Source organism: Benincasa hispida, unplaced genomic scaffold, assembly GCF_009727055.1.
Source record: "Benincasa hispida cultivar B227 unplaced genomic scaffold, ASM972705v1 Contig587, whole genome shotgun sequence".
Taxonomy (NCBI): domain Eukaryota; kingdom Viridiplantae; phylum Streptophyta; class Magnoliopsida; order Cucurbitales; family Cucurbitaceae; genus Benincasa; species Benincasa hispida.
In genome coordinates, this window is record NW_024064949.1 from 620,482 (window position 1) to 634,323 (window position 13,842).

At 38.2% G+C, this 13,842-nt stretch overlaps 1 protein-coding gene across 4 annotated transcripts in view; it reads right to left on the minus strand.

Annotated features, from left to right (window-relative positions):
- Positions 1–13,097, minus strand: part of LOC120069763 (actin-related protein 2/3 complex subunit 2A) — a 28,420-nt gene extending 15,323 nt beyond the window's left edge. For 2 of the 4 annotated variants that reach the window (XR_005479672.1, XM_039021559.1), the window contains exons 1-3: positions 12,834–13,097; positions 10,023–10,089; positions 9,729–9,936 (exon numbers count right to left, since the gene is read on the minus strand). Coding sequence is in view for 3 of the 4 variants with exons in the window: in XM_039021559.1 (XP_038877487.1) it covers positions 9,729–9,936; positions 10,023–10,089; positions 12,834–12,895 (337 nt within the window). In the remaining variant the exon portion in view is untranslated. The remainder of the gene's footprint in view (positions 1–9,728; positions 9,937–10,022; positions 10,090–12,833) is intronic. The other 2 variants (XM_039021560.1, XM_039021558.1) reach the window with 2 other exon arrangements.
- Between the last annotated feature and the right edge of the window lie 745 nt (positions 13,098–13,842).

The following is a 13,842-nucleotide window of genomic DNA, read 5'->3' on the forward strand; positions in this document are numbered from 1 at the left end:
GCCTTTTCCATGTCTAATTTAAGAATCCACTCTTTTTCCCTTTGGATCTATAATCTTCAACCGCTTCATTTGCAACAAGAATTGGGTCCAAAATCTACCTGACGGCACGAAGGAGGTAGTTGAAGTGCCTTGATCATTGGTTAGCTCAAAAACCAGATTCTTTCTTTTTTTTTCCGCTAGAAATCGATGAAAAAAGCTGGCATTTTCATCCCCAAGTTTCAGCCAATTGAGTTTACTTTTTTGTATCAAGTTCCTTTCATCCACTTTTAAAATTTCCAGTAATTCAGCCTTCAAAGACAGTCTCAAATTCGAATCTGCATTGTGAAGTTCATCTTCTTCTACCAAGCTTTCCAGTTTTTCAATTTCCTCGAGTATGTGTGTTGGGGTCCTCTTATCTAAGGCCTTTTGTTTTCCTTTAATTGTCCATGTATTTTGAGCATTAGTCTCACTCGCTATATCAATGAAGAAACTTTTCCGTTTCAAAGAAAATAGAAAATGATGGCCTAAATAAACCATTGTTCTCTATAATAAGAGGACACGTCTGCCTAGATCCCAAAGAAATTCTTCTTTGTGTACAGACTTGTGAAAAAACTCAGGAATTCCTCGACAATTTCAGTTTCTAAGAGAAGACTACTACCGACAGAGGAAATGATTACAAGGACAGTATTTAGTCTTTTCCTAGTGGCAACAATACAATGGAAAAACCTGGTGTTTTAGTCACCTTCACTAAGCCAAGTGAGCTTGCATCTTTGCCTTCCTCTTTAGCCACCACTGAGATAAGCTAAGCCTTTAGGCTCTTCTTTTGAGCTCTCAAGATAGGCGAATAGCCCGATGACTCCTCCATACCGTCAAGTAACGAGATTTTCCCAATAATCTGATTCTTTTGGGTGTGCATGCAGCCAAAGATATCTCTGTTCCAGGCTTTTAGGACCTCTTTTAGACCCTTCAACTTTTTAACAAAACCGTGCCCCGGGTGCCCGATCAAAGGAGTATTCCTCCACCAATGATCAACAAGGTCTCCAAAATCTTTATGATGCAGCCACATATTTTCAAAGCAGAAAGGGGTAGAGCCCCATTTGTCAACACCAATGGATAGTAGGATAGGGAAGTGGTCGAAAGTTGGTCTCTCCAATCTCTTGGAGGTAGTGTATGCAAATTTTTGTTGGACGGTATCCGTGATAAAAAAGCGGTCAATGAGTGTGAAAACCGGGTAGTGTCTATGACCTGACAGGTGTAGAAGCCATTTTGTAGAGGAATATCTATAAGATCAGCCCCAACAATGAAGGAGTTGAAGGATTTCATGCTAGCCAAGAGTGGCTTACCGCTGGATTCTCTCATGGGTTCATCTAGAAACATTGAAGTCTCCCCCCAAAATCCAATTTTGCGTGCACAGCCATTGAAGATCAGACAGCTCCTGCCAAAAGAGAGGCTTGTCTTTTGCCCGAGAAGGGCCATATATACCAGATAGCCAAAAGGAGAAACTGTCAGCCAAAAAAAACTGAGTTGTGAGAGAGTAGAGACCTTTAAAGACCTCACCAGCCACGATAGATGGATCATTCCACATGAGAATGATACCCCCTGAAGAACCCGAGGCCTCCAACACAGACCAACTGATATGTCTAGAACCCCAAAGAGACTTAATNAGGCCTCCAACACAGACCAACTGATATGTCTAGAACCCCAAAGAGACTTAATGGTAAAACGGTCCACAACTTCCAGCTTGGTTTCCTGAAGAATGACCATAGTCGAATTGTGTTTTAAGATGAAATTTTTCACAACCACACGCTTCTCCCAAGCCTTGATACCTTGAATGTTCCAGGATAAAATGATCATATAGGGGTGTTCGTCCCACAAGGGTAGGCCTTGGTCCTTGTCATAATTGATAGATGAGTAAAGCCATTCATTAATACCTTTGCTATGCTTGTGAGAGCGCTTAGACTTTCTTGAGGTGGATGGAAGAGCTGTAATGCACAAATTGTGTTCCAGCAGCCAGGGAACTGCAAGCCGAAGATGGATAATAGGGTCTAATGGACTAATGACCACAGTGTTTTCTGGCTCTAAGTCACTCTCAGCTAGGAGGGAGGTTCCCACTATCGAGCCTTGAAGGGCTAAGCTGCAGGGGGGGAATGATGGGAGGATGCAGATGGAGGAGCTGAGGATAGGGGGAGAGGTCTATGGTCTAAGTCGTCATGGTCGGAGATATAAAGGCAGGAGGTCGAAGGTCTGTGTTTAGTGCCAGGAACAAAGAAGGACTTCTTGTTATGTAAAGTGATGGGCAATTTGTGAGGGGAGGCCAGAATGGTTGGGGGGCTTTGCGAGGGCTGGGTTGGAAGGGGGTTAATCTGAGGATAGGAGGACTGGGTAGGGGAAGACAAAAGTTGGGTTTGGATGGGGGAAGAAATGGGAGGCCCAGAAGGAGCGGGCTGGTTGATGAGCTCGAGCGAGGTAAAAGGTTTAGGATTGGGCTTTATGGATGAAACGGACGGGCTGGTTACAAGAGGGTACTTGTATGAGGCGGAAGTCAAATTGACCAAGGAAGGAAGACAGTTTGGTAAAGGTTGTTGACTCTGGGATTGATCAGAAAGGGATGTATGGGGTCAGAAGCTGGTACCTGCATTGGGAGGGCAGACGCTGACATCGGGTACAGTCCTAGGAGACCCTTGTGCTCGTCGTCACGCACCTCGGAAGCCACGTCTATAGAGGGGGGACGACCGTCTGAGGGCTGGGAGCCATGGATTCCGGCCACAAAACATAGAAAAGTGATTGTTGTTAAAAAAACGAGTCAATTTGTACCAAAATAGGGGACGCTGATGAGGACGGTATACTGACGGAGGCCGGAATGAAACCAGTGGAGTTGTCCTTAACTCTCATCGATGCTTCTAAAAGGTCCAAACGGGAAAGAGTTTTCTTAGCAATTTCCATAAAACCACCACAAATGTCCCCAATGAACTGTAAAGTACGGGCATCCCAACGGTCCAAAGGTAAGTTTCTGATTCTGATCCAGCCGCTGTAGCAGGGGACCATCGGGCTGGCTTTTCCGAGCTATTATTCCAAGGGGAGAATTTGAGGGAAAACGGACCAACCTTGTACCAATCCTTGATCGACCTCAGGACTTTTTCTTGTTCTTCATCCTCGCAGCTAAGGAGAACTCGGTCGACTTCAATCGGATTTAATGCACATCTGTCACAAACATGGATCTGAGAGGCCCGCAAAATGCTATACCAATCATCGTGAAAGCATTGCCTTGTGACAATAACTGCCGTGCTGAAGTGAATAGTGGCGTGAGATGAGGCCAAAGAGGGATTGACAGCAGTACCAGCCTCATTGGATTGAAATAAAGTAGGTTTTGTCTTTAATGCCTCTTTAAAGGTTAAAGGATAAGCTTCCTTTGAGGGTTTGGACGGCGTAACTAAAGGAGGTGGTAGTGGTAGTGGGGGACCCTCCTTTCTGTCTAGGAAAGAGCAAATCAAGGAATAAAAAGCTCTCCATCCCTTTCTTCCTTCACCAATAAAGACCAGAATCTTATTTATACCTCCATTGTTATCAAGCTTAGCAACTTCGGCCAATACCCCTTGTCGGTTGTTTGATTTCTCAATGCACAATGTCTGATCATCCAATTGAAACTCCGTAAAGAACTTTAGGTTTAGCGGAGCATTCAGTAAAGAGGAAAAGGTCGATCTGATTTAAGAGAGGGTCTGCCAGTGCGGGGCAAGAAAATAAGCTCGGTCTTTTGTGGTTTCAGTCAGACGGATGGGGAGACGCGGTAGCGGCCATCGGATTCAATGGAGAAGATCTTTCGGTCTATGGAGATGGAGGCTGGTTTGGTCGGAGGCATATTGGTAGAGCAGCGGGAGAAGAGGATGGGGTTGTGGTGAAGGTGTCATCGTCACCGGTGAGAATCCGGTGATGGGGAGGCGAGGGAAGGCATTCTCTTTTTGAAGCACATGAATGAATGCCATGATTCCTCAAAATGCTGGGATTTGATCCCTGTATTATCTCAAAATGATCGCCCAACTAAATACTTTAGTGAGAAGTTAAGTGATTCAAGGGCAAAATGAAGTACCTATGTGCAAGAACTTTACTCACTTGTTAGAGTTCTTAAAATATGAGAACATTATTTGATTGGTAAGGAATTTATCCTATTCACTTCTTAAAATATGAGAACGTTATTTGATTGGCAAGGAATTTATCCTATGTACTAACCATTTTTCTTTGAAGTTTCTGCATACATAAAACTTAAAAGCACACCAGTCGCATGCATGCCCATTGGACAACTTTCATCCAACGTTTTGACTTCGTTATCAAGCACAAATTTAGTCAACAAAGCTGTTGATGCACTCAGTTGTGAAAACCAACCACTTTCCATTATTAAAGTGGAGGTTATTGCTTTCGAACAATTTCCTAATAATTATTTTACTGATCCCGATTTTGCCAATATTTGGAATTGCCTCGTTCACATTCATTTGAGTGGCTTTCAATTAGTAGATGGGTACCTTTTCAAGGGAAACCAATTATGCATACCTTTTGGTTCTCTTCGGGAAGCACTATGGAAAGAAATTCACTCTAGCAGACTAGGAGGACATTTTGGTCAAGATATTACTCTTGATTTACTTTCTAAGCATTTTTACTAGCTTAAACTATGTCGTGATGTAACTAACTTTGTAAAGCGATGTTCTTTTTTTAAAAGGAAACGTAACTTTTCATCGATAAAATGAAAAGAGACTAATGCTCAAATATACAATAATCTTCAAGAGGATAGAGAAAATGCGGAAAAACAAAGGAGAAGAAAAAAAAACTATTGAAATTACAAAAGGGAGGACATCAAAAAGCAAACTCTTAAAATCTAACAAACCATCTCCAAAAAGAAAAGCAAAACTAGAGAGCACATCAAAGGTATGCTATGTTTGTTAGACATCAAAGGATCATCTCAAAACACAGGTGATGTAAGAAGAATGGAGTTAATTATGTAATGGGGTAATAGTCTAGGTTAATTCCCTTTTTACCCCCACTTATATTAAAACTCTCTATAAATAGGAGTATTCTCCCTCATATATGGACAATGAATGAATAATATTTTTCGTTCAAGAATTCTTCAAGATTCATACTCTACATCAAATTGGTATCAGAGCCCCTTCGTGAAAGGGTTTGATGGTTGTCAAGAACCCCTCTCCTCCAACTGGTGTGGACGCATCTTCCTCCTCCCCACGGTCAGTCACTAAAAGTTTGTCAGTAATTGAGCAGTCTATCGTAGTTATTTATCAGGCTTTGGAGAAATTAACTAAAAAATTTGGCAGAATGTCTAAAAACAAAGGTAAAGATCAAGAAGAGAGGGCGGAAAATCAAGATTATCAGGAAACCAAAGATCAACAAGCTCAAGATCTGAGACACCAAGAAAAAAATTGGTAAAAATGTTTGGAGAAAAACTAGGACTTTTTTCAAAATGACCAAAGAAATCAAGGAAAACGGTCCTTACAATTTCATGGACAAGGTAGAACCTACTATTCCTTCCCGAGCAACAAACAAATACCACAAAATGTGGTTGGTTTTGATTCTGAAACGTTAGAGGAAGAAGAAGTTGGTTGGCAATGTTTTCTCGGTTTCCATATGAAAATCATGAACAACAACACCGATTCAAGAATGTCAAAGAATGGGTTCAAGAACCATTTCAAGATCAAGCGGGCATTCAGCCCAACCAAGAACAAACTATTGTTCTTCAAGAACATCAAGGCAACCAACATCGAGTCCATGATCGAGTGACCAAGCTGCAAAAACATCAAAATGGGTGAAAACAACCTCGGCAACAAAGGCATCCTGAACCTCAACATTTTAATGTAGTCAGAAACAATGAAGAAATGGGAAATCAATTTCAAGAACATTAAAACAGATACCTCTCATTTCAAGAAACATATCCAACTTACAATCATGGTCACCATCATCACCCACATTTTTAACATTATGACCAATCCTAGAATTTCAAGATTGGCAACATCAAAACATGAATCATCAACCTTGGCACCAAGATCTGGATTATAGAATGAAAATTGACCACCTTGCTATTATCCAGGCCTATGGGGGATGGAAAGAAGTTGAGAGAAACTTAGGTTGATATGACTCCTATTGGACGAACATCCTTTCTGTACAATAGGTGAAGGCTATCGATTCACTAAGGAAGGAGGATTTTCCTTTGCTTAAAAATACTAGTTTGGTCAACGGGTACTCGAACACCTACAACTACAACGCTTGGAGTCATGATGAACTTGATGAAAATTATATGTCTTGGGCTTTTTTCATAATATTTTTGTTCAAGATGTAGGAGGTTGGTTTGGCCATACTCCGTTGGACAAGTTTATTTTATTTCTTGATTGTTTCATTTTTTTCTTTTTAAAACTCGATGACAAGTTTTCTTTTTGAAGGGGTAGAATGATGCAACAAGAATGAAGTTAATTGGGTAATTGGATAATAGTCTAGGTTAATTCCCTTTTTACCCCCACTTGTATTAAAACTCTATAACTGAGAGTCTTCCCACTCTTTTTTCTTTTTTTTTGGGAACATGAAACAAACCCTTTCATTAAGAAAATGAAATGAAACTAATGCTCAATGTACAATGTGATACGAAAGAATAGCTGAGCATCAGCAGGCACATCCAGGCATCTCAACTAGGTTGACACCCCCTTAGTGCCTTCATCATATCCAAAAAGAAACCTAGTCTAAATCCACTAAGCTCAAGGAGCATCCCAACCAACCTTGACATCGGAAAATAGAACTTACAAGAGCCTTAGAAAGAGATCAATACAGAAAACTTCCCAACACTACAAATCTAATATTAATAAAGTAAAGCAAAAGATCCAAGAAATAGATGCTAGTGGCTTCAATCTCCTAGCTGCCCGAGAGGATGAAAGCACTCCAATTCAGGCTAATATCTTGTATGGAGTATGCCGCAAAGGACTTAGATAGAGAGCACCACAATGAGGCATTGAGCCGCCTCAAAACAAACAAACCAAAGAGTTTCCTTGTCATGGAAGCAAGTACCACTTTCAGTGCATTATCCCACAAAAGATTTAGAGTTTGCTTGAATTTTGGCCCAACTAGAATCTGCCACACGTTCTCTCTAAAGTCATTACCAAAAACTCAGCTAATGTTGAAGCACTCGAAAAGGGATCTCCAACAGTTACTAGCACAACAGCAATCAAAGAATAAATGTTGAAGGTCTTCCCCCTCATGTTTGGACAATGAATGAATAATACTTTTCCTTCAAGAATTCTCCAAGATTCGTAGTCTACGTCAAAAGGCTTGTATACAACATTACCTATTCCTCACACAATTTGGGAAGATCTCTCTATGGACTTTTTCTTTGGCCTTCCTAAAACTCAAAGAGGATGAGGATAAGATTCAATGCTTGTAGTTGTGGACTGTTTTGGTAAGATGTCCCACTTCCTTCCATGTAAGAAAACATCTCTACATTGCCAACTTATTTTTCAAAGAAATAGTTCGAGTACATCGCACTCCTAAATCCAACGTTTCAAATCGAGATGTGAAATCTTTGAGTTACTTTTGGCAAACATTTTGGAAGAAGTTTGAGACCAATCTCAAGTTTAATACTACTAGGCACCCACTAACAGATGGCCGAATTGAAGTCACAAATCGAACATTGGGCAACCTCATTCGACACTTGGGAGAAAATCGCCCCAAACAATGGGACCTTTCTCTAGCTCAGGCCGAGTTCACATTTAATCATATGAAGAACAAATCAACAAGGAAGTCATGGTCACCATTCGAGATAGTCTATACTCATCTCCCTACATCAATTGTTGATCTTGATAATCTTCCTTGTTCTATTGATTTTAGTGAACAAGCTAAGGAGATGGCAGAAAGAATCGTTGAACTACATAATGATGTTCGAGCTCAATTGGAAAAAGCCAATTCTATGTACAAAGTAGCTACTGATAAACACCATCTAGAGTAAATCTTTTCTATTGGTGACTTAGTAATGGTGTATTTAAGAAAGTCTTGCTAACCCACTGGACATCACAACAAACTTACACCAAAAGAAGATTGATCCTATTCGCGTCTTACAAGAAATCGGCTTCAATGCTTATTGGGTAGAGCATCCCTGAAGATTGAACATCCATCCCACTTTCAACGTTGCAGATCTTACTGAGTTTCATGCCCCTCGTTCCTTTTCCTTAGCAACTTAACCTTGAAGACGAGTTAATTTTTGTACGGGTGGAATTGATGCAAGTCTTGTATAATCTTTTTAGTCTTGAGTGATTCTTGACATTCTTGGAATAGATAATTGTATTCTTGGGATAGTGTTAAAGTCTTGGGAAATTCTTTACTTTCTTTTTAGATCGTTATAGTTACAAACTAATATTTGTTTAGTGTCTTGAGGTCTTTTATTTTAGGAAGGTTTTCTATTATAACCTTTCCATTCAGATACAAGTTATAAATAGCTTATTGAAAGTTGTTGGAAGATAACTTTTTGAATAAAATTTCAGACCAATTTTGGGTTTCATCAGCTCGTGTTCACTGAGGAAGACAAACTTATCACAGAGGTACCAAAGCAATAAGAGCTATTATTAGAGAATTTATTTGCAAAAGCTTATAATAATTTATTTCAAAGTGGAGCCAACCGAGTCATCTGAAACATAGTCTAATGCAGTAGTAACACCAATGTCTTTTCCTCTAATTCCAGCCAACTTCTATCGTGAGATTTGTGGTCTCTAGATGCAGGAAATTCCTTCTCGATCTCTGAGTTTAACAGTCTAATGGCGATTGCCTTGTTTTGGCTGTCAGGAAATCTTAAAGTCCCAATCGATTTGGGGTCTTGCCTTTTGATTCTTTAATATGCTATGTGGTTTTCCAAAGAGGGTATTTCCTAGCTCTTTTGCGGCTTTGATTCTTTTCCCTATCCCATTTTAAGATGTTTTGGGCTTGCATTAGTCAACTCTAACCACTTCATGAGGTCTAGACTATCCTACCCAATCACTTGAGAGGCTTCAACTCTCCAAAATTACTTTCCAGTCTTGTTTAATCATGTCCCTAACTCCCTATATTTATATCTAGAACGCCCTAAGTAATTAGCATGATTCCACTACTAATATGTCTCTGCTAATACTCTAACATATACCTACCTATGATTTTTCTCAATTGAGCTCAAGGAAAATTTCTAAACATTAACTTCCCAAACTAGTATATTCTATGCAAAGGCAGTAGTGAAACCCACCCAGGTGCTAGGAAGCGTAAATGATGATACAGAAAACAATAAAAGATCTTGAAAAAATAAAACAATACGCCTTTTTTTCTGCAATATCCATAACAACTTCTTTTAGAAAAGAAAAACGAAACTTTTTATTGAATAGATGAAGAGAGACTAATGCTCAAAATACAAGGTACAATATCCGTAACAATTTCAAAGCTGGTGGTTCTTCTTGTTTTAAAGTGTTGGTAGCTGGGAAGCTTGATGTTCTACCTCTAAGATTTTTGTATTTTCTCTATTCAAGTTGTAGTTTTGGGGGGCCTTTCTCTTTCGCTTAATTATAGACATCTGGATGTATTTGCTCTCATTTTTGTTGTTCTTCATCTATTTTCGAATTTTTTGTTTCCTTGTATTTTGAGCATTAGCCTCTTTTCATTATTTCAATGTAAATTTTTGTTTCCTTTCAAAAAAAAAATTATATATTTATATCCATAACAATTTATAATGACCTTAAAAGGAAAACTCAATGAACCTTCATCAAGAGGAAGTTTCGAAAGATTCAATTTTAATGTGAGATTAAAACCATCTCTTGGAGGATCAAGAATCTGTACAAGTATGCCATATGCAGCTTTAATAGCTTCAATAGCTCCAGATGGAAGCCCGCCACAAAAAACATTATCTGCAGAAGGGATGGGCAATGATACGGATAGAAGGAAGAGATGGGGGTTCTTCATTGAGACCTGAAAAACAATTCAACTCAATCATAGACATTATAAAAAAATTTCAATAAGCTTCAAAATAATGAAAATAAAATAAGAAAAATTACCTGTACATGGTAACGCACATCATCAAATTCCACCCAGTTATAATCCACTTCCACCACTTTTTCAAGGCTATAATCAACAAGAAAAATATTAGTCATTCTGGTCAATTAAATTACATCATTTAGTTTTGGAGTTCTCAATCTTGGTCAAAGTCCAAGGCTAGACATGGGGAATTGACATAGTTGGTGGTGACATTCCATCTAATGAAGAACTTAGTTCTACCAAACTCACATACAAACAACAAACAATATATTCTTTTTAATATCTGTGAGTGTCCAGGCCAGCTCACATGCACTTTGACTGATCTCACAGGACAACCCGTCTGACCCTACAACATTTGGATGTTAAAGAAACTCGTAGGATATTAAATCCTAGGTAGGTGGCCACCATGGATTGAACTCATGACCTCTTCGCCCTCTATCAAGGGGATATTCCCTTATTTACGACTAGACCAACTCATGATAGTTAACAACAAACAATATTAAGAAATATCCTTCCACATATTCCAATAGGTGCCTTTAACCCCACCTAACAACCACTCGAAAGGGTGAGACCCATACATGTGAGTGACAACCTTATGCCAAAGGGCATTAGGCTCAAAGGGAAACCCCAGAGCCATTTGGCTAGCAATGTCTAACCCCCCGGTTCACCAACCTCCCAACAACATCCCACCTAACCAAATGCGACCCCTTTCCTTCATCCACTCCTTCCCAAAGAAAGTTACACATAAGTTTTTCGATTTCCTTGCAAACCTTAATAGGGGTACTAAATAGAGAGAAGTAGATGGGGATGTCACTAATAACCGATTGAATCAAAGTATGTCTCCTTGCAGACCATAACAAGGGATCTAACCAGAGAGAAAAAGTAACATTTTTTTCATGAAGCCGGTTCTTTTCTCACTTTGTCAACCACAGGATTCTAAAAAGATGAGGGTTGGGGATTGCTACCTAAAGGTAGACCAAGATAAGAAGAGGAGAATTCACTAATGGAACAACCAATCCTCTCAACTCAACTCTTAATCTTATCCTTGTCATAGTTGATACCGCAGGGTTGACACTTACTTCTATTGACTTTAAGCCCAGACATAGCTTCAAAGAACCCCAAGATATGATTTAGACAGCCTTGTTTCCAAAGCAAACAAATATAGTATCATCAGCAAACTTTAAGAGGAGATAAGGCCACCTTTTACTCTCCCACCTTGAAGGGTTCCAAAATATTAGCCCCAACACACCTACTGATTATCAATTCTCAAGTTTTTACTTTGCCAGAACACTACTCGTTTGGAAATCTTTTATTCTTTGGGTTTTTGTTTTTAGTTAAGTTTCCGTTCTTTTATCTCGCTTTTTGTTCGTGTTGTTCCAAAACTTCCATTGTATTCTCTATTTATCTTTAATTGTTTCATTGTACTTTGAGAATTAGACTCATTCATTAATTCAATAAAATGAAATAGTCTTGTTTCCGTTTCAAAAAAAGAAAAAAAAATCCAACAGCAATAGGAAAAGGAAAGGGGATAACAGATCCCCCCTATCTTGAGGCCCAAACTTTCCCCCTTGGCCAACCATTAATAAAGAAAGAGTAACTCACATTCCTCGTACAGCCCCACATCCGTCATCCACATTCTCCATAACCAAACCCTTTCTTTTCCAAAATATTATCCAGAAAATTCCAATCCACATGAACATAGGCCTTCTCAAAGTCTATTATGAAACCAGCCCCTCTTTCTTTAGAGCACGGTACTCCTCGAGTGGCTTCGTTGGCTATCAAAGACTGATCCAAAATCTGTCTCCCAGCATTAAAAGCACCTTGCATCTTAGAAATTGTCGACGGGAGGTCTTTTTTCAAATAATCAGCTTGAACCTTAGCTAAAGTTTTATAAACACTAGTGATAAGACTAATAGGCCTATAATCCTTGACCCTATTGGATTTATCCTTCTTTGGATAAGGCAAACAAGAGTTTCAAAAATACCTTGTATTTTTCTCTTTTTATTTCTCCTTTGCAACTTATCACTTTTTTCTTGTAAATTATTTTCCCCGTTAGTCTTCTTTCCTTCATTGTAATTGTAGTTTTTGTACATGATGAATACAATTATTTTGTAAATTCATCAATACAGTACTAGTGCATGATTGATTCCTAAAAAGAAGTTAAATTTTTAAATTGATTTTTCAATCAAGCATTTTGAGGTTATGAAAACCAATCAAGTCTCCTGGCATTTTGAAGCTTTGATTTGGCCCTTACTCCAATGTGCAGTTTAAGATTTGTTTGTTTTTTGTTTTTTGTTTTTTGTTTTTTGTTTTTTGTTTTTTGTTTCCATCTCTAACTTCGCGCGGATTACCTTGTCACATAGTCCACCTTGAAGAAGATGAATCTCTCTTATTTTTTAACTAGAGCCAAAAGATATAAACTAACAACAATAATTAATTTTCTCAAAATCAATTTGCGCAATTAGCCTGAATCTAGGTAACCACATTCAGAAATTTTCAAAGAAGGCAGTCTGATTATACAAAACTTCAGCCCAATCAGCGAGTATTAGAGGGAGGCTAAACCCAAACATCTCCAAAATGACCCGGAACATTCACCACACCTAATTCTAAGAAATTGGAGAAGAGGCTTGGAATACGAATTCAAGCGACACAGAGCACTCATGGATGAAACAAAGAGTATTATGGGACACCTATTTTTGGTAGGATTAAAATTATTTGAACAGTAAAATAGGAGATTGTAGAGAGAACTAAGAGGAAGCAACCAATTGCGGTAGAATACATATAATATGCCATCAGTTAGAAATAGATAAGTACTAATAAGAAAAACCTACTTGTGCACCCGATTTAACAAAGTCTGGAGCAGAAATCTGGAGTGGGACTGCAATAGTATCATCGATTGCAGTTTTTTGGTGACTCTCCCTGCAACTGAGTCTTACAGATGTAGAATTGCCAAACTGAAGACCGGAATGGAATCTCAAAACGTCGTGTGACTGAAGATTTCGAGGCTGCCCAAATGCGACGCCCTTCTCTTTTGCAGAACTCACGCTTCGCCTGGTAATTTATTTCATTATTATAATATGCATCATATATGTTATATACTGTGAACTCCGCATAGAGTATGAGGAGAAAATGTATCGCTGAATTTTCAGAAAAGTATTTTATAAGAATAAAAATAGGAGGATTTAAAATAGGAAACTATTTATACCAAATTTTTAATATTAGTTGATAAAAATGGATGGAGATTGATAGAAGTCTGTCACTTTTAGTAATAGAAACGGATAGAAGTTTATCATTGATATTATATGATACATTGCTGTCAGCATCTATTAATATTTTTTTTGTTATTTTTTAAATAGTTTGACATTTTTTTTGTGTGAAAATTTCTATAAAAATATGTATTTTATTTTAAAGCATTGTTTTTTTTTTTTTTAAGATACAATCTAATTAATTATTTAACAGTCTATAACTGGAGTTATTTGAATTAAGTGTTCAATTCGAATCTTTTCAAAAATTCATGAAAATTGTGGGCATTCTTAAAACCATTGTTACAATGACAATTTTTTTTTTATTGAGTTGCCTCTTAAAAAAATGCAACAAAAAGAGAGTTGTTGTAACGAAAACGACTTTAAATGCAATTCAATTAATGGTCAAATGTTAGGTTGCGTCTCTCAAAGAGACGTGACATTAATTAAAAAATGTGTTCTAAACTATTGTAAAGATTCTCGGTCATTTCCTTTTATCATAGAGGCTCCTTCATAACATAAGGTAGAATGTGGTAAAAATGTAGACACATTTTTTTTAGAACTCAACTTAGGTGTTGAACTTAATTAAATCCCTTCT